Consider the following 25,386-nt stretch of genomic DNA (forward strand, 5'->3'; position numbering starts at 1 on the left):
GGCGTCCCAGCAATGACTCAAACAAGCCTTACAAAGTTGTGTGTGGCTGGAAGAGAAGGAAATTGCATCAGCCTGAAAAAAGTGTGTGAGAGAATAGAAAAAAGGTTGGAGGTGGACGGTTTTGAAATATTTTGACATTTTGTGGCATTTTCTTCCAGGCTGGCATTAATTTACCTTTTTGTGCATACATGTTAAACCAGGTCAGGTTTTGCCTACAAAGACAGTCAACAGTCTGGGGGTCCGGGAATAGAAAATATTATTAGATCTGAAACCTTGCATGTCCAATTTCACTGTTTTTCAGTGAATGGATTAAACAGTGTCCTTTAAGTTGACGAACACATTTTTTTATATTTTTATTGGTACAATATTTGCAAAACCCGTTGACAAACATAAAAGGTGACTAATAATACTGACTTATAACAAAACAAAAACACGAAATATGGAGATACAAGGTTTCAGAGGACATCAGCTCAATGTGTGTGCTCATTCACAGCATCACATACTAACAGAAAAGGTCCAGAATGTTCAAACAGTGTGCTTGCTCTTTGTCTTATTTCACTGAACTCCATGTTTTTTCCAGTCGTGAGATGACTGCCGAAGACGTCTACAGCAATCGTGTGCTTTTAGCACGTAGGCATCAGTCTTTCAGTATCATGTTGTTCCTGATATAAAATCATAATGAATACCACCTCCATCCTATTTAATCATTGTCAGATTTTTCCGCCTGGTACTCACCGGGTCAATTCGTACATCTGCGTTTGTAACCATTTGAATGATAAGTGTTATCATCATATAGTGAGATCATGACACTTGTGCTTTGAGATTGCAGTACTCTGAGCTCATGTTAAGTGCCTTGGCTGTGTGTTCTACATGCTGTTTGTTGCCGACTCTATTCACAGCGCGTCCCAAAAGCTGCCACTTCTGTCTGCCTGAAAGTAAATGGAGCCAGAGCTCAAGGTGAAACCCATTAGCTTCTTGTTTTTAAATGGCGAGATGCTGAAATTAAGAGCATAGTCCAGACAACTCATTTAATATTAGAGATTTTATATGAGCATCATGCTTGTTCAGGGAAGCTGTAACAGACCTCATCCTCTTAACCTTGTCTAGACAGATGCAAAAGCTCTGTTATAAAAAATAGTCAGATGTATTGCTGTTTACTGCTTTCTTAAGTAGCATCCTATCCAAAATGAAACCTTGTCAGTGAATGTTTTTGAGCGCTTTATAGGCAGCGACCCGCCTGAATTGTAAGCCCAAGAAAAAAAGTTAAACTATGGCTACAGATGGGCCTACTGATAGAAATTTGTGTGTGTACAATTGAAGTCAATGGGGAGCAATATTATTTGGTTACCACGATGTTTAAAACATATTTTTTTGTGTTCTGAAGTAGAAGGAAAGTCATATGTTTGGAATGACATGAGAGAGAGTAATGATGAAAGAATTTAAAGAAATTGTGACCTGTCCCTTTAACTATGAGCTCCATGGTCATGATGTTTTTGACAAATTCACCTTGTCAGGGTTCTTTATTAAATGACCACAGAAAATATGAGAATAAAGGTATCATTTCTATTAGTTCAGCTGGCACTTTCTTTTCCATCAAATAGTTCTGGTTTCCAAGACATGCCATTTTCTGTTTCACCGCAATCTCCGGTTATAAACATGGATATCTACAATCACATTCCTCAGCTCTCTCTGCAATGCATTCCTTTAACAATTATTTAATAGGTAGCTGCTAAAAAGGTTTAGATCACAGCTGCTAAGAACTTATTCTTGGCATGCCTAATGTCTTAAATAAACATCTTGCTTCGCCCAAAAGATATTTAATATGTTCAATTCATTATTACTTATAAATCGGTCTGCTCTGGTAACGATAGAAACAACAGTTTTGACATAGAAAAGTAAATAAATGTGGGGTTTGTCAATGAAAGGTCAGAGTGGAACCATAGAGAAGAAAATCTGTTTAAGGAAGGGAAGGTTTGAAGATTGACATCTGCATAATATGGACCGCTGGGGACGAATGAAAAGCAAAAAGGCCTCCTCGTGTGAGCAGTGACACGCTGGTTTTCGGCAGCCTCGCGGCACTCTAGGATGTCACAGTGGGATTGTGGGCAGATGCCACTTCCAGAATTGAACCCAAGCATTCTTAGAGCCGGCCAGAGGCTTTCGATCTATAAAGAGGCATTTCTAGAAGAAATCAAAAAGTTGACAGGCTTGACCATTCCGTTCCAATGGCCTGTGGAGGGATTGAGAATGAGAAAGGTGCTTTGTTCTGTTCACTAAAGCATACAGCACTTCCTGTCTCCATTGGCGGCCCTTATGGGCACAGATGCTGTGATTTCAGGGGAGATGCAAGACAATCCATCCTCTCTCATGTGCATGCATGTGTGTGTGTGTTTGCACTTGTCAAACCACTTTTAAACTCATTTTAAATGCATCCAGTTAGGAAGTCATTTGAACCAATTATGTGTCAATACAGCAGTCGCTCCATGTTTATCGCTTGGTGTCACTCACTCATTATAACGTTACTTTCCAGTGACCTACTTTTAAGAAAGTACAACTACCAAGCTAGAGTGAAACTCACTCTTCTCATATCCTCCTCATTCTTTCCCCTGAGATCAGTGGTGTGCGGTGGACTTAAAAAATGAGGAGGCAGATTTCTACCCATGTTATTTTTGTTCATCTCTGCACTATTAACAAGTGCGATTGTCAGAAAACCAGTGTCATTTCAGTGTTTATGTGTGAAAATTTCCTTTTCATTACTACAAGTTCATTACAGTATGTACTTCTGATTTTTTTAGTTTTTTATTTTCCCTGCTTTGGGAAAAGGTACATCAACACCACCTTCATCTTTTTCTGGAACATTTGGGATTTCCTATATAAGAATAACATCATTACCAATACCATCAATTTAATTATTAGCAGTCCCAGGAATACTCAAAGCATTTAAGAGATCAAATCAAATAGATGTGACTTACTTTAGCCTTGCTGCTATCCTGAGCAAGCCTGATCACAAGCAAAAGTTTTTGAACAAATCTGAACCACGTAATATTCTGTCAACAATCGATAACTCCTCTGCCTCCGCTATCTCCGACACGAATCCTAAACTCCGATCAATACAACTAATAAAACAATTTAATTAACGCCCCTGCCTGAGATTGTTAATAGCATTTATACATTCGGGCAACATGGCTGGCGTGTATCGGTTTCTTTGGTATACTTTGTGTGTGTGTTCGTACGATGTTCTCCAGCATTTCTACTTTAAATTCCAACAAATTGATGATATTTGCAGAGCAGGGCATTTTTCTCCCGCTGTTCTGATCTTTCTCAAGGAAGAACGTTTTTGGCAACTAATCCCGGATCGCAGCTTAAAATTTGCTGTTTCAGAACTGCAGCTCTGCAAGAGACAAATCCTGCCTCCACGAACTGAGGAAAGAGGGAATGTGGAGTCACAGATTTCCGTATATTAAAGGCCTGTCATGTACGTGATGTAAACTTTGCAGAGGGTTTCTACAAAATCTTTAAATTGCTTAGTTTGCTGGGTATTGACCGGATTGAGTTAAAGTTAAACTTGCAGGCAGTAAGAAATTTAGTATTTTTAACGTTGACAAAGATATTAGGGAAAATTGTTATCGTCAAACCGAAAGAGGTACAGCACCCATTTTGAATAACTAGTGATTTCTGACTTCCAACAAAGAAGCTTAGAGTGTTATAAAAGCGCAGTGTTTAAAGTAAACTCGTGCATTTACAAAGCTAATCCGTTCACGTCCTCTCTCTTGGAGTTTCTCTGATGTCTTTTTGCTCTCACTCAAGATGACTTCTAAAGCAGTGTGGAGGAGAAAGACTTAAAAAAGCTTTAAACGGTAATTGAGGTTGGAAACTGGAAGGCGAGGACAGTCGTTCTCTTGCATAAACCACCAGTCAGAAATAAAAACGTGAGGGATTCTGAACCAAGCCCATGTCCTGCAGGTCACACCCCCCTTTCTAAATTATAGGTGTTAGATGCAGATTTAAATTTAGCACCATCGTTTATATTTTAAATGTATATCATATCATGTATCATATTATTGCTCACATATTGAATCTTTTGAATCTTTCTACTACCATAGAGGGAAAAATTGCTTTATAAATTTTAGAAGAAGATATTTTGAAGAATGTAGGGCAGCAAACTGTTCTGTGAGTGAGTAATTCATGACAGAATTTTCATCTTTGGGTGAACTATCCCTTTTATCTAAGAGAGAAGGGTTGCACAGTGTACCGGTGCTATTATGGTAGCATCACAATGCTAAAGCTTCAAAATACCCACAATGTTGCTCTATTATTTAAACGGTAGTATCGTGGTATCGTACGTAATGTTGCATATTCGCATTAAAGTTCATTTAAGCACTTACAACCTCCTTTTTGAAGTGTTTCTCTCCTAAATGAATCTGTGTTTTGAACAAATCTGACGAGATGATGAATCAGTGCGAGTCATTCATCTGGAAATAATCATGGTTGGATAAATCTGTCGTTTTGAATGAATTGTTTGAATGATTCACTAAGCCTTTATAAACATTGCTGTATAAATGAAATTGTTGCACATTTGAATTCGTTCCCACACGAAGAATGTTCTAGTGTATACTTTAGGATTTACTATACAAAATTTTACAAAAATTCCTAGACACTACAACAGTATTTGCAACAATTTATTGTCAGTACTATAAAATATTGTAGCATACAGTATAAAACAGTTTACTATTAATACAGAATGTTTCATTTAGATCTTTATTAAGATATTTAAATTACAAACATGGCCAGCATCATGATACTACTTGGTATCATTAAACTTCACCTGGTATAGTATCGTACGATATGGTTTTGGGACCGGGACAACCCTAGGTTTCTCGACAGTGCAGTGAAAGAATACATTTGACTTGTAAGATCTGTCATGTTTGAGATGTTGAGTTTTTTGGAATTCCGAGTATAAAGATCCAAATGATGTGTGGTAACTAGAATCTGTTTGTGTCTGCAGCTTCTGAAAACTAATAACTGGATGTCAGCACACAGACACGGCTGCTGACATCACCCGCCAGAATGCATCGAATAGACAATCAACCTTCTTTGATATGCTTGTTTGTTTTCGTTAGACCCGTCGATATCTTGAATTTCTCAGCGCTACAGCACATCCAATTCAGTCTTCAAATCCTAGCGTGTGAAAAATCATAGAGGAGCAGACGCACAAACAGCTTCCTAGAAACAGCACGAGCAAATCCCAAGAAAGGCACGCAGTGATCCGTACGTCAGCACTTCTGCCGGTTCATTTAGCATCTTCATAGATAATTATTCACTCCTTACAACCACTGCAAACTTCTCTTGGTATTTTCAGGATGCGTGTATGTTTTGTTGTGGAGGTGCTGACCCTAAATCAGCAGAAAGAAACTAAGTCTATAAGATTACTGACTTCAAGTCTTGTTTTCTGGTGTACTCGCTGATTTCATCGGTTTGTGATTGGGACGCTGCTATCAAGCAGCAAAACGTCCATCAGAGTATTGGCTTTTTGTGACATTTTCTCTATTGAACTGCTCACTGTATCCGTGAAAGTGGAGTGTCTTTGATTTTCTGTCTCTTTTTCTCCGTCCTGATAATCATGTATTTGTCCTACCCTGTTATTTAGTCCACTTTTCATTTTCATTTCATTTGTCCAGTTGAGACACAACACTGATGGGAGGAAATACAATCAGTACATACTCGGAGTACTCCAGAATATGTTATGTCTTGTGTGTGATCTCTAATTCTGTTGTGAATGTGTGTGCAGGTTTTGAATTACTCTATCAGCCGGAAGTGGTTCGTCTATACCTGTCCTTGCTTACAGAGAGTCAGAACTATAACACTCTTGAAGCAGCGGCGGGGGCTCTGCAGAATCTCAGCGCGGGACATTGGACAGTAAGTCACTGCATTATAGTGAATGGGGACCATCAGTGGGATGCAGTACTGTAACTTTTTTGTTCAAAATGCAGTAAAGAAAAAACTGTTATTGAGATGATGGGTGCCTCTTTTTCAGTTTGATGTTATTTTCAATAACTTAAACACACCTACAGTAAACTTTTGCAAAGTTACAAATTCAGATTCTGATTATGTTTTATGGTTCTGCCTCCTTTCGCTATAACGGTAAAATCAAATTGGCTTTTCAAGTCACCAACATATCCAACAAGGAAGATATCTAATCCACTTCCTTTATAAAACCGTATTACTTTATATTGTAATTTATTCAGGGTTTGTGTCTTGCAGTGCACTTCCTTGCCTAAACATCCCATTTCCTCTGAGAACAATTATGACGTTCTTTGCCACAGTGGCAGGTGGGGCTCTCGCCGCTTCTCGTGGCAGAAGTAAAGATACGGCGCTCCTAATAAACACATTCCCCTATATCTACTACGAGAGGAAATCCCATTAAACTGTACCCGGCCCACCTTGTTTCCTACTCCGTGTCTCCTGGAGGAGCTTATGACCTCAAGAGCAGTCATGCATAAGCGCAAAGTTTCTCTGAGCAGTTAAACCACCTCAGACCGCCTCATCTCTATGCTTGGCCACACACACGCTCGTCCCAAGTACATTGCCGTAGGGAGACGGACATTTCACGGCTGTGGTCTATAAGAGGATTTGAGGGGTTTATTTATTAATTTATTACCCCTACTTTTTGCAGATGTTTTGGGGCTTCTTGCAGTAAGTAGTAACTGTTGCAAAGCCTTCTAGCTCCTCCTAGTGGCCACAAGTTGCCATTGCTGCACCATACTTGCGTCTCAAAAGGTTGCTTGTGTCATATGAAGTTTTGTAATTATGAGGTAGGAGAGAAAAATGCATGTCTCCAAGTCAGTCTCTCGGATTTATCTCAATGCATTAAGCACAGGGGATCATTGGTTTATACAGCATGCTTCTTTTTATTTCTATAGTGGTCGAACTATATCCGGGCGACGGTGCGTAAAGAGAAAGGTCTGCCTATCCTCGTGGAGCTCCTGCGTTCTGATTCGGATAAGGTGGTGCGAGCTGTGGCCATCGCACTGAGGAATCTATCCATCGACCGCCGCAACAAAGACCTCATAGGCAAGAGCAGCGTATCCAAGGAAACACTTTTTAAAGGAACAGTTCACCAAAAATAACATTTCAGTTTTATCCTTTGTTGATACATATTTGTTTCACCTGTCTTCTGGGGATCACAAAAGGAGAAATTTAGAATTTAATTTTTCCTCATAGAGCTATCGGATTACTTCAGAACACTTGCAATGTAGTGCATGGGTGGCATTTACCTCTTTTTTTTACGATATTTTTTAAAGACTTGAAAAATCAAATGTCTCTGTGTCTGCAACTTGTTTTGCTCTTCTCCAAAGTTGTATCTCTTATTTCTTTGTAAAATCCTTCCCAGGGAGTTACGCCATGAGGGACTTGGTTAGCAATCTGCCGAGTGGCCAACAACGGCCAGCCAAGAACCTAGAGGAAGATACGGTGGTGGCCATCTTAAACACCATCCATGAAATCATCACAGAGAGCTCAGAGAACGCTCGCTCTCTCATGACCGCTCAAGCTATCGACAAACTAGTGGCCATCAACAGGACCAGGTAAGCGCTGGATGAAGAAAACACCAAACTTCTCTTTTTCATCATCTACGGTTTGTTCACGGTCTTTCCTGTTATGTAAGATTATTCACACAACCTTTTAAATGTGTAAATAATTTTCATTTTTAGATGACTATTCCTTTAAGGCTTGTTAAGTGCAGTAAGCACCAAGCAACAGGTTTTTGATCTGTGGTTTGGTTCCGCCTCCGCCAGCAACAAGACTTTCAACACAGTGCTCTTTGAAGTGACTTATTTTTATCAACACATGTCATCGTTAATATATGCATGTGGAAAAACTGAATATTAAATGAAAGTGCTGTAGATATCAAAAGGAGCACGCGTCTCTGGAGAGAAGCCGTATGTTAAACAAACCTCCCCAAATCTTTCCACACATGACCCCATTTAAAACTTTACATCGTGTATACCGTTTTCGCCCCAAGTACAGTTTTTGCAAAACTAAATATTGATTGTGAGAGATTAACTTTTTAAACAGTACACGCCTAACTGGAGCCCGGCTGTCTCTCTGACTCTGGAGATGTGCCTTTGAAGTTTTAGACTCCTGGTAATTAAGTGAGGATCACAGAGAAAGCTAATGAAGCCAAAAGAGAGAAATCTGTGGCCACAGGGGTGTGAGATTTGAGACGTGGTGTCTTCAGCGGAAGATGAATTTGAGAGTTATTCCACTGAGCTCTGGATTCTCTCTTTCCCTCGTGTTTATGCACTGCAGCCAGTCTGCGCGGGAGACCAAAGCTGCCTCCCATGTACTCCAGACAGTTTGGAGCTATAAGGAGCTGAGAAATGCCCTGACCAAGGATGGCTGGAATAAAACGCACTTCCAGGTAGAGCTGCACATTTCTTCCGTATTTTTCCTCAGAGATATATAAATATAGTATATATCAAATAAAAAGTAAATAAATTTTTTTATTACTATATATATTTAAATATATTTTGCATTAAGAAAATAAAAACTATTTATGATTTTGAAAATATAATCTCAATGATGTTTTTTTATATCACACTTGAATTCGGATAATTCTTGATTATGTTCAGCACACAGCAACCGTCAACAATGATCAAATAAAAAATCCATACAATAGAAAAAGCTATTTTGCCTAAAGAAAATAAAAACATTTATATTTTATAAATATCATTTACAATTATTAATAATATATATTAATTACAGTAATTATTCAAAATATTTTTTATCAGTATTTTTCTTTTAAATCACATTTCCTTTTTTCACTTTCTTTCATTCTTGATTATTTTCAGCCTATAGCAACCGGCACTCCCAAAGGGTCCAAGAGCTGCAAGCCGGGCTACGATGACACAACGCTCCCCTTGATGGAAAAGAACCAAGGTAAGCGTAAGACCCTAAACAGAGAGATGCTCAATCCAGGTGCCCAGGGGACATCTGAAGGTTTTGCACCTACCATCTAAGCAAATCTTGTAAACTACCACTTTTTGTGTTTTAACACTTGGCAAAATGCTTGATCTCTCACCCCGTTGCTTAGCCGGTGTGTGCAGCTGCTCCCATCTCCAGCGCTTTAACCGGTCATTTGAGCCGTCCATATGATAGAGAATGATTTATGAGGATCAGACAGCAGATTAATGGGCCTCGGTATAGCAGCTCATTATTCATTCACTCTCAAGTCAAATGATAGTAAATTTCCGCAGTGTAGCCATAAAGAGTCCCACCCGTCCACCCGAGCACAAAACATCTCATTGAGAGAGGAGTTAGCATGACAGCTTTGGCTTTTTTACTTTACTGGTTTTATTACCGCCGTTTGTATGGATGCTCATGACAACGATGTATTCAATCACATTCATCACTTCCACTCCATCCCCTGCTTGGCCTAATGTGGAGGAAAGTCCTCAAAAAACTTCTTCAAAGTATTGTAAGGTGAAGGCAGTTTAAAATTTAATAGAAGTTAGGCTTTGTCGACAGCATCTGTGGCATTTATTCAGGAGGGCATTGATCAATGTGAAGAGACCCATTTTGACATCTCCCTCGTGTTTAATAAACTATTTGTGATATGTGTTGAACAGTTTTATACACTGTTCAGTTAAGTGTCAGTTTTTACATTTTGAACTTGACTTTACAACTCTTTTTTTATCCGAAGATTCATTAGCTCTGTAGACAAAAATATAACTGTTCAAACATACTAGATTATTTTATTACAAAACAAAATGTTTTTGTTCATATAAGAATAGATATCGATAGGAACTCTTTTAGTACTGTTTCAAAAGCATCTCAGGGAATGAAGGTAGAGAATATATCATATTTCTACAAATTCGAGGCAAAGAGGGACTACACTGAAGATGATAAATTATAACATCATTTTTATTTATTTAGAATTTTTGCAGTCATAGCATAATTCTTACTCCAGTTTGTGTTTATGGATTACTATCATTTTAAATGTGAGAAAGTTACCCTCCATTTTTGTGACGGTAGTGTACAGCTCTGTATTAGTCTTTTGTTAATTCATCTTTGCTATACATGTGAAACAAAAACATTTCATCATGTTTTATTTCGAATAATAGTAAGCTCATCAAAACTAACAACATGACTTATAAAGTCAATGCAAAGAGGTGAATATATAGGCTGTTGAATTCACAGCAGGCTACACAATTGCCACGAACATGTGATATGCCACTCAGTCACGTCTTCCATGCAAGTTGAAACATTTCAACTCAAGCGAAAAATTCGTGCAAAGAGCACAATTACACGTATGGTTTGACACGTTCGGATGTTTCTTTTTTGCGCAAGGGAAGCACAAACAAATAAAGACAAATAAAGCTGTGAGTATTTCGGGCGGAAGAACGCAATGTTTAGCTTTTGGTGTATGTATACAGCGTTAAAGCATCTAAAAGCGTTTACAATAATGTTTTACCATCTTCAAGGTAGCCACCCTTTGACAATTTGCATGATGGTCTCTTGGCATTTTAAATTGCAAAGGTGTTCTCAGTCCATTCAGGGCTCTTTTTGGCTGCTTTTTTTATTCTATAGTGAAAGTCATTCATTTCATAATTATTTTTAAATAACATTTGTGTTTTCTATTGAAATACTCTAGTATGTTGGCACAAATATATTACAAAAGTAATTTTTAAACATTTCAGCGTACACATTGAGATTAAAGGATTTTTAAGATCCTTTCAGTCAAACGTTTCCAAAAATCTGCCACTGTGATTACTGTGTATTCTAACAGCCCTTTATTCAGTTAATTTCCCAAACTGAAGGATTGGTCTAAATATTTTCCACTGGTACTGCCGACAAATCTTAACTTGTATTGAACTCGGAACATTCAGGTTGAAATGAGCTTGAGTCTCATTGCCATGAAAAACCGTCCTATAAAATGTTTGCAGGCAGCAGAGGGTGTGGCAGTGGTGATATGATACCTATGGATGAATTTGGTCCAGGTAAGTCTATGCCTGCATAATCTCAATAAAGAAAACAAACTCTTTTTTTATATTCAGTTCCCCGCAATGTCTCCCAAACAGCAGTACTTGTTTTAAGGTTCAAGTGTAATTGAATTCTTACCTTGTATGAATTTATTTTCGTTTTTTGAGAAGTGTCATTCCAATGCTGTCTGGACAACCCCTCTTTTAATAAGATGCCTACGGTGTAATGCATGTTGTTCTTTGAGCCAATGAAAATTTAAACAAGATCAACAGCGACACAGACTAGCACCTCTTCGTTATAGCGCCGTGTTTCTGATCTTCTCCGCTGCACTGCGTCCTCTCCAAGCCTGACTGACAATAATTGGACAGAGGCTGGAGACGAGGTGCTGCTCGAGTGGGCTGAAGGAAGTGTCGAACCGCCCGCCTGCACGTACACAAGCACCGCAATGCTCACACACATAACAAACATCTCAGCCGGACGTGTAAAGATCTGATGTGAGGATGCAGCACGTACAGGACGCCTCCAGACGAAGGATCTGATACTGCTTGTTTGAAGAAGCCCTGCTGAGGGTGTTGACACACTGAGCGTGATAACTTCTGATAACTTGTCTCCTTTCTTTCTCTCTCATTAGATGGCTATTCAACGATCGACCAGAGAGACAGTAACTTAAAGTACAAAAGCAGCGACGGTTCAGCTGACCTGCAGGAACGGGAACCATTAAAGGTCAGAACAAAGGCGATAATTGGATTCATTAAATTCTTCAAGAGAAATAGATGCTAGAATAACAAGAATTGTTTAACATGCTTCAGACACATTGGCTTGAAACCTTAAGCTACACTCTAAAAACCTTTACGGTCATTATACACGAAACTATTTACACACATAAATGTAAATGAAATATACTGAAATTGTGTAAATGTAAGTTTAATCAGAGTAACTTAAATATTTCTATTAGAATTCACCAAAAATATTAAGTGTATATTAAGAATATAATTTGTTATTTAAATACTTATTTTTTCATGAAATAAACTAAAAGTATATATATAATACATAATATATACATTTTAAATAAATTAACTGTTGGATTTTGATCAATTTTTTCAAAATGTTCATCTGAAAAAGAACAGTTAAGTGATTTTTAAAAGATTTTATTAAATTAATATAACGTGATTATGTTGTCATATTTACATAGCCACATGAAGTATTTCTATGAGTGTAGATTGCTAATCCTAACAATTTTATGAGGTGGCTAATTTGTATTATTTGTATTTTTTACAATGCCACAAAGCGATTTTACGTCACATTTGTTGCCAGAAAAGAAAATAATAAAAAACACAAAATGAAGTGTTCTCAAGACACACAAAAGTGAAATCAAAGGGCCGATTTTGTTTTATGTATATGGTATTTTCCTTAAATAAAAAATAAGTTTTTAATATATTGTTCATTGCTTTCAAAATCATCATTCTCAAAATAAAAATAACATAAAATGCACACATTTCTACCAGTTTTTTACTGATATAAATATATATTTTTCAGTAACTCTTTCCAAAATAATCTTGAGTAGATACAATGATAAAACAATGTTTTATCAGAGTAGATATAATGATGTTTTTTTCCTGTCCACTCAAGGTAATGCTAAATTAAGTAGAGTTTCTGACCGTCATTATGTTAGGGGCATGGCATAATGAATGCTTTCTTTATTTTTATTTACCTCAAATTCATACGAACCAGCCATCTCATAAAATAGTTACAATTCCCTTGAGATCCCATTTAACATTTTGGCCAGCTTCTGTATACAAGCTGATCAACCAGACTTTTTCCTCTCAACCCCATGTCGCTCTTAAACGGATAATTTAATGTCAGCTTTATGATTTTATAGTCATTCATTTGCTTATGATTAAGATGCTGTGTGTCCTCTCGTCACATTGAAATGACCGGCGTCTGCATGAGAGGACGGCTCGCATATCAAGTGCCTTCTCTGAAAGGCTGCATCAGTAGATTGAGTTCTTGTATTCCCTTTTGACTTATATGGAGTCATCTCATTTTATGAGCGATATCAGAACCCAGCGTGAGAGTGATTCCCTTTACTGCGCATCTGCATTTGAATGAGGCCACACGGCGTTCAGAGATGATAGTGATCGTGGGCACGCTGCATTATTGACGACTACATTTCTGCACCATCTGTAGTGCAACTCTGTGTTGTGACAGGGCATTCAGGGGGTGTTTCAAATGCTAACTGCTAAATTTCTTTAATAAGCTTTCCAAATACACATACATAGACGTCACTGTCAGTTTAACTGAACACACGTTGTTTGAATGTCTTTGATGAAAAGTTACATTGCGCCCTGTTGGCACAGCTATCGATCGCTGCTTGTACACTTGAATATAACCCCATCTGAAGTTTTCTTGTTTTCAGACTGGATCTCTCCGCATTTAACAGATCAGTTTTGCATGTGTTTTCTCAAATGACCCTCCCCTTCTTTGATTTCTCTGTCTGTTTATTTTTCCCTGAGCTTCCTCATCGGGAGAACTAACTCTATCCTTTACCTGTGTGTTTAAACTGTTGATTTTGCTGATTTTGAAACCCTCTCCCACCGCTGCAGAATGACACTAATAGGAAACACTATATCAGGAGCAACAGGCCGGCTGTCAGTCTGGTGGATGCTTGTGATGTTAAACCTCAGCCTGTTGACTCCTGGGTCTAAATGCATGCATGGTAGGTGCTGTGTGTATCTTTTATCCTGTGTGAATGTTTTATTTTGGGGCTTTTGCGTTTGCTTGTCCTCTTCATAATGTACCACCCACCCTCCATTACTAATTGCTCGGACTGACCCAGAGGATGCAATGTGTCAGTCACTATTCTGAGGATTGCATGTTTGATCACAAATCACAAAAAAAATCTTTTTATTTTCTCTAGAATGATTTTGTTTGTTTCAGAATTAATGTTTCCTTGCATGCAGGGGATAATAGGAGCTCAAAGAAAAAAAATTAAGTAATGAATTTGCTTAGAAATAAATATTTTGGCTTTATCTAGGCTTTGTTATTCCGCAAAACTGAGTGCGGGTGTTCTTTGTTGAACTTTGTTGTTCATTAGACTTTTCTTAAATCTCATTTACACATAATCAAACCGACTCGTTGAGACTCATTTAAACTTGACAAGCCATGTATATATTCGTATAACTGTGTGTTACTGTTAAAGGGGTAGCTCACCCAAAATAAAACTTCTGTCATCATTTACGCATCTTCGAGTTGTTTTAGATCTCTATAAATGTCTTTGTTCTGATGAACACAGAGAGAAAGGTATTTGGAAGAATGCTTCTAACCAAACAGTTCTTGGAGCCCATTGACTTCCCTGGTAGGAAAAAGCACTTTCTATTTTTTTAGTTGAACACAAAAGAATATATTTTGAAAAAGGTAGCACGGCAAACAGTTCTTGGTTACCGTTGTCATTTTTCCTACTATGGTAGTGAATGGGGTCCAAGAACTGTTTGGTAACAAGCATTCCTCCAATAATTTCTACCTGTTCAACAGAATTTTTTTTTATATATATACATATTTATACAGATTTGGAACAGTTGGAGAGTGAATAGGCCTGATTTATTTTTGGGTGAACTATCATTTATCACTCATTACCCCTGGGTAAGATAATATGCGTAGGATGGCATTACCATCCTCGGTTTATTTTCACCCTCATGCTTGGCAAAGAACTGCTCATCCTTACATTCTTCATCCCATATGTTTTATCAGTCACCATCAGTGGCCATTAATGTGTAACATTAGATTATATTTAGACGATATTTATTAAAGTCTTCATTAGTTTTTCCATTCATGTTTGTAAATGTCTTCAAGGTCTGATAAGTTATGAATATTTTTTATTAAAACTTTTTATGATTTTGAAATATCTGTTTGTACTGTAGCTATATCATTTCAACTTCATAAAAATCATTTTTCATCAACACACTTTGCACACTTGGTGTACATCATCTCTGTATTCTGTGACCACAATAGGAATATCTATCATTCAACACTCATTTTCATTCAAATGTTTGCGGCGATGTCATCTGATGCCTTTGACTTCTCCGCCCTCTCCGCTCCAGGCTTAGCTTGCAACAGAGCTACATCTCTACCACACAAGGATTTCACGAGTCACCACTGCCATTAACCACAGAACTCACCATGATATGGACTCAGCTGAAGACTTTTGCCTAAAAAAAAGCGAGAGAAAGGAACTTTCATTCAACAGCCAATATTTTGAGGTTTCTCAACATAACTAAAACTATTTGAAAAAGAAAAAACTTCCACTTCTCATATGTACATTCCCGCTGGACGAATTGAACCCAGAAAAGAGGATCTGCTGTCGTGGAGCTGGAATGATGGATTTGAGTGTACAGGAAGTGCTATAATGGACATGGACGTGTATTGGAAGGAATCGGAAAAGAGGATGTAAAAAGCATATTTTTATGTCTAAACAAAAAATATATATAATTTTGTCTCTGTTATTTTTGTTGGATGTATCTGCCTGATTATTGTTTTGTTTGTGAATTTATGTTGACCCCAGAATTTGCAGTGAGTTTTTTTCTGTCTGTAGAGTTTTAATGAAGGTTTGGGTTTTCTGAAATTAGGGGCTGATGTGAGCCATGAAGGACACTTGAGAATGGAGTAAAATGAAAGGTTTTTGTTATTTACAATGGTGTGGGTGCACATTAGACGTCTGGGGGTTCTATATTGAAATGCACGCTTTTGCGATTTCTATGTGCTGGCTTTATAAAGCAACTTTAAAGACATGATATCACTGTGTTCGTTTCTTCTCGCCGAGAACTGTACTTCAACAGTGGGGGGTTACCCTGCACACTGACATCTGCTTTTAGCGAAACTGAGAAGAGGGGAGCTGCTATGCTTTGACTCAGATTTGGTCGGCTGATCCTGTATTCCCCTTGGGATGGTGAACTGCAATGGCATGCTAGGTAATACTGGCGCTTATCAGCTCTTATTTGACGTCTTTCAGGAGTGATGAGAAAAAACAATTTGTTTATATGTAGATTGTGAAGTGAGGGATGGTAGGAGGACTCACTTGCTCCTGCTGTCATAAAAGAAGATTTTCAAAGCGTTTTATATTTTTGTTGTTTTATAAATGTATATTACGGGAAGCAGTTCACAATCTTCTTGATAGATCTTTGATAGACAGTTTGTTCAGACCACATTCAGTATTCCATAAAGCATGGCCATGTTTGTATAAAAAATAATAATAATATAATAAAAAGGTAATCACTATAGTTAAATGTGTATCAACGGCTGTAGAGTCACTGTCTATTTTTTTTACAAGCATATCTTCAGTGTTCTTTTTCAATTGAAAGACGTGATCAAATAATTCTTGAATCTGAATCGAATCTGGTCGGTTGCCATATTGTGAGCATTCATCAGGAAAAAAACAGACAAGAAGAGGAATCAGGGATAGACACTTTTCATTTCACATTGGGTGTGAGAAGTTATGCAAGACAAAAAAAATGTCTCAAGAATAACAAAACAAGCATGACAATTTTTGTTTTCCTTATTTTCCGGTACAGTTTTATGTCATCATTAATTGCATATTTCATTATGGACACTTATGGCAACTGAATCTGTTTAATGTATTCAAGACCTACAAATGGACATGTATTTTTTTTCCAGGACAGTTTCCTCGTAATATGAGGCAAGCAGCATGTGCCTCCGTTACCATCATATTTCTGTAATGTGACTCTATATAACTCTCTACAGCAAGGTTTTTACCATAGTGTTTAACAGACTTCTAACAACAAAATAACTGTGTGTAATAATAAGGTGAAAGATGAAAATGTTGTGTCGCAAACTTTAGCCTTGTGTCGTGTCATCATTCATTTCGACTGTCCGTTCCTTACTGCCGTTTTGCAGAATACAACCAAAGGATTTTGGTATCGTGTAGTACAAGAGGTTCCCAGAGTGTGAATTTGCATCAGATTGTATATTTATAGAAAAACAGATGTTGAAATCAAGAGAAACATACTTGTAGATATCACTAACTCAAAAAATCAGAATCCGTGTACAACTTTGGTAGCAGATGTGTTTGTAACTCTCATGTGCCTTAACCTTTACCATGTTAGATAAACAAGTGTGTTTTATATGTTTTATTGGTTCCTAACTGTTCTCCTCCACTTTTTCTCTTTGCATACAAACGCACACACACAAACACAGATTTCCCCTCTTTCTCCTCCACTTTAACTCACTCTGTGTTCTCAATGTAGTCTAGACTGGTGGGTTTTGCCTTGTATTATTGTATTATAAACTTTTAAAAGATTGAGACAATTAAAAAGGGTTTGATTATATAGTTGTTAATGCTTTCCTAGCGTTGAAGAAAAATACCACAGTGACAGAATGTATTGTTAATTTTACTAATACCCAAAAGAGAGAATTGCTCTTGTTAAAGAATAACACAGGTTTGTAGACTATCACTTTGGTGTGTTTTCAATAAACCATTCCTGAAAAGAGTGTGTCTTGTGTGCTAAATGTTTTCCTTTGTATCCCAAATCAATCCAATCTACATTTTAGACAATGCTACTGTATTCACTCCATTCATGTATTCAATTTATTCACTGTGATTATTGGGTGTATAGAGATACTCATCCATACAGTAATTCTGTCCATTTTTAAAGGGATAGGTCACCCTAAAACCTGTATGGCTTTCTTTATAATGCAAAACACAAAAGAAGATATTTTAAACAGTGGTACCCATGGACCGCTGTTGTTCGGTTGTCAACGTTCTTCAAAATATCTTATGTGTTCTGCAGAAGATAGTTAATCATACAGGTTTAATATGACAAGAGAGTGTGTAAATGATGACAAAATCCCTTTAAATTGTGGATGTTGCAAGTGCCCAGACGAAATCTCATCTTGTATTAAATGACATCATCCAGTGTATGTGCAGCTCCCGCGATGGCCTGTGTGACAATAGATAAGTGTTTATGAGCCTGTTCCCAATCTGCTTTCAGTCCCATTCTCTCAGCCTTCTCCACTGCATCTGCCAGCCCGGGGAAGGTAGGAACCCCTGATGACCTCGAGGCCCATATGACGTGCCTGTGTGATGCCACGTAGTGTTAGAAGTGCTCTGGCAATTATATCGAACAGGTGTGACAACAGCACGGTCAAACAGAGGGCGGTCAGGTAGAAGACTATTAGTATTCATTTGGGATGTTTTGATAATGAGGCTTCGTACCTGAAAGCGTATTTTTCTGGGAACGCTAACGGGTCGAGGAAAGCCCTGTCCAACAGCATGAGCTGATCATTAATTCTGCGTGCCTTCAGAGGCCTATTGTTAAGATAGAACAATTGTGAACATTGTGTTAATTCTATAGTGTTTGCTGTGCGTGTTACAAACTGGTCACTGTAACTTACGTATCTTTTCCGAGGTTTGAATCCCTGATCGCGGCGTCCAGTTTTGTGGCTGCTTTGCGGAATAGCTGCACAGCGTTCTTTAAGGATTCTGGGTTTGAGAACAGCATTCTTACCATCACATTACAATCCCTAATGTAATTTATTTAGTTGTTTTTAAAGTCATGTTCACCCAAAAATGAACATTCTGTCATCATTTACTCACCCTCTTGTCTTTTCAAACCTTTGAGTTTCTTTCTTCCGCAGAACACAAAAGAAGATATTTTGAAGAAAGTTGGTAACCAAACAGCACTGGACCCCATTCACTTCTATTGTCGACACACAACCAATGCAAGTGAAGGGGGGCCAGTGAACAACATTCTTCTAAATATCTTCTTTTGTGCTCTGTGGAAGAAAATCATACAGGTTTGAAAAGAGAAGAGGGTGAGTGAATGATGACAGACTCATTTTAACAATAACATGTTACCATTGATCATAATTTCCCTCAATTCTCATAGTACATAGCACAAAAGGCATGGGTTTAAGTCCCATTGTACACACATACTGATAAAATGTATACCTTGCATGCAATTTGCCACATGAATGAATGAAATATAAATGTTATTCGCTCACCCATAGAGATTCCATTGTTTGTTAGTTTGACTTCAAAGGCCTTCACAGCCTCCTCTAAATACTGCTCCAGACTTTCTGCGTAGTCACTGCAGTTTAAAGGCAACAGAAGACTGTCAGCCAATCTGACCAGCACGTTCCCTGCTGTCCTGGCTACCGCCTGGTGACTTGTGAAGCCTGCATAATGGAAAATAATTTGAATTTAATATCAAGCAGATGAGAACAAGTCTACGGTAAACACGCTTTCATATTGAAAGAGGGGTTACGCTAGTTCAGCGCTAGAATAAAACAAAGCTGAATCAAATTAATATATTTTCCCCTTAGGAAACCTTGCAATTCAGTTCACCTGGATCAATGAATTTAGATGCATAATCAAAGGTGTCATAAGCCGTGTGATAGGCAGGGTAGATGCGCGCTCTTGTCTGGCTCTGAAATATGTATTTGATTAAAAATATGTTGTTATTTTTACACAATCTTAGGAATAAGACTTTTGGTTTGGTATTTATAAATAGGCAAGAGTAAAAAGAGCCACGTACCCGGTCGTAGTAATAGGAAAGGTCCATTGAAGTTATTCCTAGGTAGTGAATAAAAGGAGCATAATCACTTCCTGCTCCTGTCAAGAACCCCACACTGCAGATACAATAAACATATATAAAAAGTCATTTGATATGGGTGTTATAATAATTATTTTGCTAGATCTTTAAATTAAGAGTAACGTGACCATACTTTGGTATAAGGCCGTAATTGGGGCTGGACCGGTTGTAATATTTTATCCAGTTGTCATAGACCGATACTGTGGTTCCAGGTGCCCGTACCTAAAGGTGTATGACTTGTCAAATCCTTATAAAGAAACACAAATGTCATCCTTTAGGAAAGTGAGTCTTACTGGACTCCATCCTCACCTGTTTGGATGCTGTAAACATCACACCCTGTATTGATGGGGATCCAGAGGCCCTCAGAGTGGCATTAGCTGTGATGGACAGAGAACAGATGACATTTTAGCTAAAGCAAGTTTTCTCTGGGTGAAGCTTCTGAAAAAATATAAACTAGTACCGAACACTGAGATATCCACATTGATGTAGGCCACAGTGCGTTCACTCAGCTTACTGAAGTATTCCTGAGGGTGGAGAGCATTGCACATGTTAGTAAATGTGCCAGTACAGTAAATGATCTTCCACTGGCACTGGTGTTTTATTAAGTCACCTCTGTGTGATAATATTTATCAACTCACCTCTGTGTATTCTGCCGATCCAATAAGGCCAAACTCTTCAGCTCCCCAGCTGCCAAAGATGATGGACCGCCGAGGTCTCCATTTCCCTTTAAGATAGAGAATGACATTACAGTGATATTGGGTTTGGTCTATTATTCAGTTTGACTTTTGACTTTCATCCCATCACTGTCTTTTGTCTCTGTCAAAAGGATTTTTAGGAAACTTTACAGGCAGGTATGAATCTAAATATACATTTATATATCCTTTTTCTTATTTAAATCTAAATATATTTGTGACTGCTGCCAGAATGAACTGTACAAGGACAAAGATTCAAAAAGGGGAACTCAGTGACATTTTATATTTTTATCCATAGATCCAAAAAAAATCATCAGATTTATGACATGTGCAGAGAGTTCGGAAGCTGTTACATGGATAAAAGATGGAATTCGGTTCCGGTTAAAAATGGACTGCCTGAGTCCCCCTGAGTACCAGCCTTGCACACAACATTAGAGCAACTCATTTGGTTGTTATGAGACCTCACCTTCCTTCACCATTGTCCCCAGCACTCTGGTGATCTCTAGCATAACTGCTGTCCCACTGCTGGGGTCAATAGCTCCGTGCACCCAGCTATCTCTGTGGTTCCCATAAATCACATATCTGTCTAAAAATAACACACAGAAACAGAGTTTAGAAATATGTTACGTTAAACAAACACCAGTCATGGCTTATTATGACACGCAATACATACCTGGCTCCACACTGCCTCGAATTATTCCCATAACATTTGCTGAAGGTTTTATCTCCTCACTATTGTAAATGTTCAACTGCACATCGCTGACAGACAAAATGGGTCTTTATATTCCAACACACAGTACTTATACTTTTATGCATATTGCAGTTTCATCGAGAGATGCAGATTTTCATACCTGCTGTTAAAATGAGATGTGGATTTGAACCCTGGTCCACCAAATTTGTATGTGCAGTTGAATCCTCCTTGCCATGCAGCAGGGGTGTCGGTCCCATCAAGCTCACTGTCACATAAATAGTCTGTCAGAATTTAAAGCACCTTTCTATGAAAAAACAAACTGTATTTTTACCCCCAACATATGTGTCATCATTTACTCATATTACATCTTGTAATTTCAAACCTTTATGACTTTCAGTTTTCTGCAGATCACAAAGGAAAATATTTCGAAGAATTGTTAACCGGCACCCATTGACTTGTATTGGTTTTGTGTCCAAACAATAGAAGTGAATGAGTGCCAGTGCTGTTCTGTAACCAAGTTTCTTCAAAATATATATTTGTGTTCTGCGGAAGAAAGTCAGTCATAAAGGTTTGAAATGACAAGAGGGTGAATGACAGGAGATTATAACAGAATTTTCATTTTTGGATGATCCAATCACTTTAACAGAGCGTGGTCCAAAAAAAGATAAAAAAGTAAAGCTCCAACAAAGTGTGTTATTAAAAAAATCTAAAGATATTTTTGAACGATTCTACTCACCAGATTAATGCATAGGCATCCTCAAACCCTATTGGTTGTGTCGGAATTGGTGGGATGCCTCTTATTTTATCCTTTGGAATTCTGTAGGTGTCCTCTACAAACACAATTACATCCATTGTTGTTTTTATATCTCGTATGTATCCTTTGTGTTTATAATAAAAATATCACTAGTTACCCTTTGCAGCTAGATAAGGTGTCAACAAGTCCCCAAAGTCAATGTTGTATGAGCCTCGCTCTACACCAGAAGGCGGGAGATACCAGGAGTGAGGGTAAGTTTCACTTTCATCTGATATGCCATCATTGATGTCATTTGGATCTGTATAGACCAGCACCCCGACAACTCCAAACTTCTCTGCATTGATGGCCTTTTTAGTGATGTCATAGTGAGGAGAGCAAACATATATAATGTCTCATTAAAATGAAAAACGGATGATTTTCTTCTTTAAAGTAATAGTTAATTTACATTTATGCATTTAGCAGATGCCTTTATCTAAATCTTAAAATGCATTATACTATACATGTGCAAAACCCTGGGATCGAACCCATGACCATGGTGTTGCTGGCGCCATGTTCTAACAACTGAGCCACAGGAAAGCTAAAAATAGAAATTCTGTCATAAATACTCACCCTCAGGTTGTTCCAAGGCTGTTTAAATGTCTTTGTTCTGGAAAAAAAAAGAAAAGAAAGATATTTGGAAGAATGTCAGTTACCAAACACATCTTATCCCCCATTTACTGCCATAGTAGGGAAAATAAAAACTATGGGAGTCAATGGGGAATGAGATCTGTTTGGTTTACTGACATTCTTCTGAATATCTTTCTTTTCTTTTTTCCAGAACAAAGACATTTAAACATGCTTGGGACAATCCTTGAAACATAATATTCATTTTGGGGTTAACCTTTATCGTTTCCAAAAATAAAATCTCATAGTTCTCACTTTCCCAGATCTCCCTTCTCCTCCGTATCTGGTGATGGCGATGGTTCCTCTCAGATCCACTGTTGTGTTTAACAGCTCGTAGTCACTCATTTTACCTTGGTTTGCATACACAAGCTTTCCCTGCATATAAAACATTGACCGGTCAATTTTCCGAACCATATGAACATATACAGTTGAATTGCAGCTATTTACTTTCTTTCAGCCATACCTATAATACTTCTATATTGTCATAATCTTATCAGCTTTTGATAAAACGAGTGGTAAAAAATACAATATAACACCAAGTTATTTTTTTAACAAGTCAACAGCGGGACATCATTAGAAGACATAACCATCAACCATCTATAAAGAGACTTTATTGCGGTGTCATGTGGTATGATAGCCCCAAAGGTTAGCGCTCAGTCTGTTTGACTTTAATGTTTGTCCATAATAGTCAATAAGACAGTTTTATAGTCAGTGACTCCATGAAGACATTATTTTTATCTCATGTTTAGTCTTTGCTGTTTCTAAATTGTCATTATGTCATAGTGACATAATCAGAATTCAGACAAAAAACAAAGCAAAATATAATCATATTGGAATAAATTACATTAGTTAATATATAATTGAAATGTTCATGGGATATTAGTTGTATGAAGTGATGTGAGGATGGGAACCTTGGCGTTTCCTGCTGGAGAATATGCCGCATAAGGCTGTACCACCTCTGGGTCATTCTGCTCTGGGAAGTACGCTTTCTCTCTCTCTCTTACCGTGAACAGAACCTTGTCACTGGGATCAACTTGTTAAAAAATAAATCGGATTAATTAAAAAATAAGGTTATCACATCAGTGATAGTTAAATCATTCAGTATGTTTGTATTAGCCAGCAAAAGTGTATTTTAAGTACAGTACTGTTATTCATAGCATGCATGCAAATATTGATAAAGAATGCATCTTACCAACAGTGACTTTGTTGGGGTTAGCTTTGTTTGGGAATGACAGATACACATTGTAGTCCTCTCTCCATGCATTGTCCAAGCCTGTTTTGGGGTCCTGCCATCTCTTCAACATAAACTCCACTGTTGCCTCATCTCCAGGGGTTGTGGCCATGTGAGGAACCTTGGTCAGTTCCCTTTGGATAAAGGAGCCAGATTTGAGGGGTATAAACTATAAACCGGTATATAAACTTTCATTTAGGTATGCATTACTCTTCATCTATAATCAACTATTCATTCAATAGGCTTGCACTCATGCACTCGTCACTATAAATGCGCTTGTTTGGTCATGCACTCGTCAGTATAAATAAATCACCTGAGGTTCTCTTGAATTTGAATGTTGTCCAGTTCCTCAAGTAGTTTTGTAATAATTCCTTCGTCCACATCCTGGGATGCATCGTGGACCCACTCTGGTACAGAAGTGCCCTTGTTAATGGCGAAGTGACCAACCAGGATTCCTACTGTAAACGCCACTGTTCCTATGAGGAGTCCCAAAAAAACCTTCTTAAGCATATTGTTTGTATCTCGGATATCTGAAAGCACAGTCCTAGGGCTAGTGAGGATCTGAAAGTGTCAACTGTATCCTCCTCTTTAGGCTGTAAAGAGATTTTGTGATAAAGATTTTAACTGGCTGCCCAAGACCTGATAAGAGATACTCAAGCAAGCCATAAAGTTTATTCATTAATGATGTCTTTGAATATTGCACATTATACTCTTGCAGGCACAGAAAGAGATTGTAAAATACATGTTCTAAACACTAACACATCACACATCCATATCGATGCACACTGAGGTTATGAAAGAAACAGAGTTTATTGAGTCACTCTTTATGACCACCACAAAAGTTATAGTACGTAAAATAAATCGAGGCATATTTAAAACAAGAATGTATATGGTACTTTCTAGGAAAAAGTAGGGGAGTGCCGAAAGATCTTTTCAATTGGTCGCGAAAGCTGCCTGTTCCACATCGGTTTAAACGCCATTGGCCTACATCTAAAGACACTTTTTCACTGTGGTGTTTTTGCATCGAAGAGTTTAAATATGAAACCAAGCATCTGCAGTTTATATATAAAGGCTGCTATTAGTGCCTATTTTAAAATCGGCCTGGATGTGAATCTAATGTGAGAGTTTTATAAATATACACAGCTTCGCTGTATGGATTTATTAGTTAAACATTGTCTTGGAGCACTGTGTGACTGAATTTTTTTCCCTGTTGTGCAGCGTAGCCTACTTCTTATACTTTACAATAAAATGTGTTTTGTATCTAATTTTTATTTGATTAAAAATGAAAATAATCACACCAGATTACCTGAACCATATACATATGCGTTTTATTGTAGGTGTAAAATGAAGGTACAGGCGATGCACATATTGGATTTGAACTATTTAGATATAACTGATATTTAAGGAACAGCTGAAAAGTGTCACAAACTAAAGTGAATTGCAATAATTATTTCGAGGGTGGTAACAAATACTATAATAATTCAAAATAATTAGCTTTCCTTTAGTGTTATGATAGAATAGCAGATGTCATACTGTAAAAGGCATTCCTACCGTTTTAGTACAACTATGATTTAGTATATGTGTTCAGAAACATGCAAAAAAGACTCATAAAACACACTGACAGCTGCTTCTAGATGAGTAAGAGCTATTTAGTTAGGCCTACCTTCTGTAATTTATTACTAAGCAATTAAAGAAAAACACAGATTTTCAACAATTTTATTTAGTTTTTGTAGGGCTTATGAACACAAATTCACAACCTGCATTACACACCT

At 37.6% G+C, this 25,386-nt stretch overlaps 2 protein-coding genes across 11 annotated transcripts in view; one reads left to right on the top strand and one right to left on the bottom strand.

The window, feature by feature from the left end:
• arvcfb (ARVCF delta catenin family member b) overlaps positions 1 to 16,435 on the top strand; it is a gene marked incomplete at its 5' end in the record, with an annotated part of 157,619 nt that extends 141,184 nt beyond the window's left edge. For 6 of the 10 annotated variants that reach the window (XM_079486516.1, XM_079486520.1, XM_079486522.1 and 3 more), the window contains 8 exons: positions 5,789 to 5,916; positions 6,921 to 7,071; positions 7,391 to 7,583; positions 8,308 to 8,419; positions 8,850 to 8,937; positions 11,612 to 11,703; positions 13,584 to 13,696; positions 15,078 to 16,435. In XM_079486516.1, the coding sequence (XP_079342642.1) occupies positions 5,789 to 5,916; positions 6,921 to 7,071; positions 7,391 to 7,583; positions 8,308 to 8,419; positions 8,850 to 8,937; positions 11,612 to 11,703; positions 13,584 to 13,685 (866 nt within the window). In that variant the 3' untranslated portion in view covers positions 13,686 to 13,696; positions 15,078 to 16,435. Of the gene's footprint in view, positions 1 to 5,788; positions 5,917 to 6,920; positions 7,072 to 7,390; positions 7,584 to 8,307; positions 8,420 to 8,849; positions 8,938 to 10,943; positions 10,998 to 11,611; positions 11,704 to 13,583; positions 13,697 to 15,077 lie in introns of all 10 variants that reach the window. The other 4 variants (XM_079486514.1, XM_079486517.1, XM_079486515.1 and 1 more) reach the window with 2 other exon arrangements.
• naaladl1 (N-acetylated alpha-linked acidic dipeptidase like 1) lies at positions 16,427 to 24,227 on the bottom strand. Its single transcript, XM_079486603.1, has 19 exons — positions 23,928 to 24,227; positions 23,576 to 23,748; positions 23,295 to 23,416; positions 22,639 to 22,758; positions 21,878 to 22,067; positions 21,703 to 21,796; positions 21,127 to 21,231; positions 20,949 to 21,034; positions 20,742 to 20,861; positions 20,222 to 20,307; positions 20,044 to 20,107; positions 19,893 to 19,960; positions 19,717 to 19,805; positions 19,527 to 19,620; positions 19,337 to 19,418; positions 18,994 to 19,167; positions 18,385 to 18,472; positions 18,206 to 18,298; positions 16,427 to 18,066 (listed from the first exon to the last, which is right to left on the bottom strand). The coding sequence occupies exons 1-19, from the start codon at positions 24,122 to 24,124 to the stop codon at positions 17,889 to 17,891; spliced, it is 2,223 nt and encodes a 740-aa protein (XP_079342729.1). The 5' UTR covers positions 24,125 to 24,227; the 3' UTR covers positions 16,427 to 17,888.
• Positions 24,228 to 25,386: the final 1,159 nt, after the last annotated feature.

The sequence above is a fragment of the Barbatula barbatula genome (assembly GCF_947034865.1).
Source record: "Barbatula barbatula genome assembly, chromosome: 2".
Classification (NCBI taxonomy): Eukaryota; Metazoa; Chordata; class Actinopteri; order Cypriniformes; family Nemacheilidae; genus Barbatula; species Barbatula barbatula.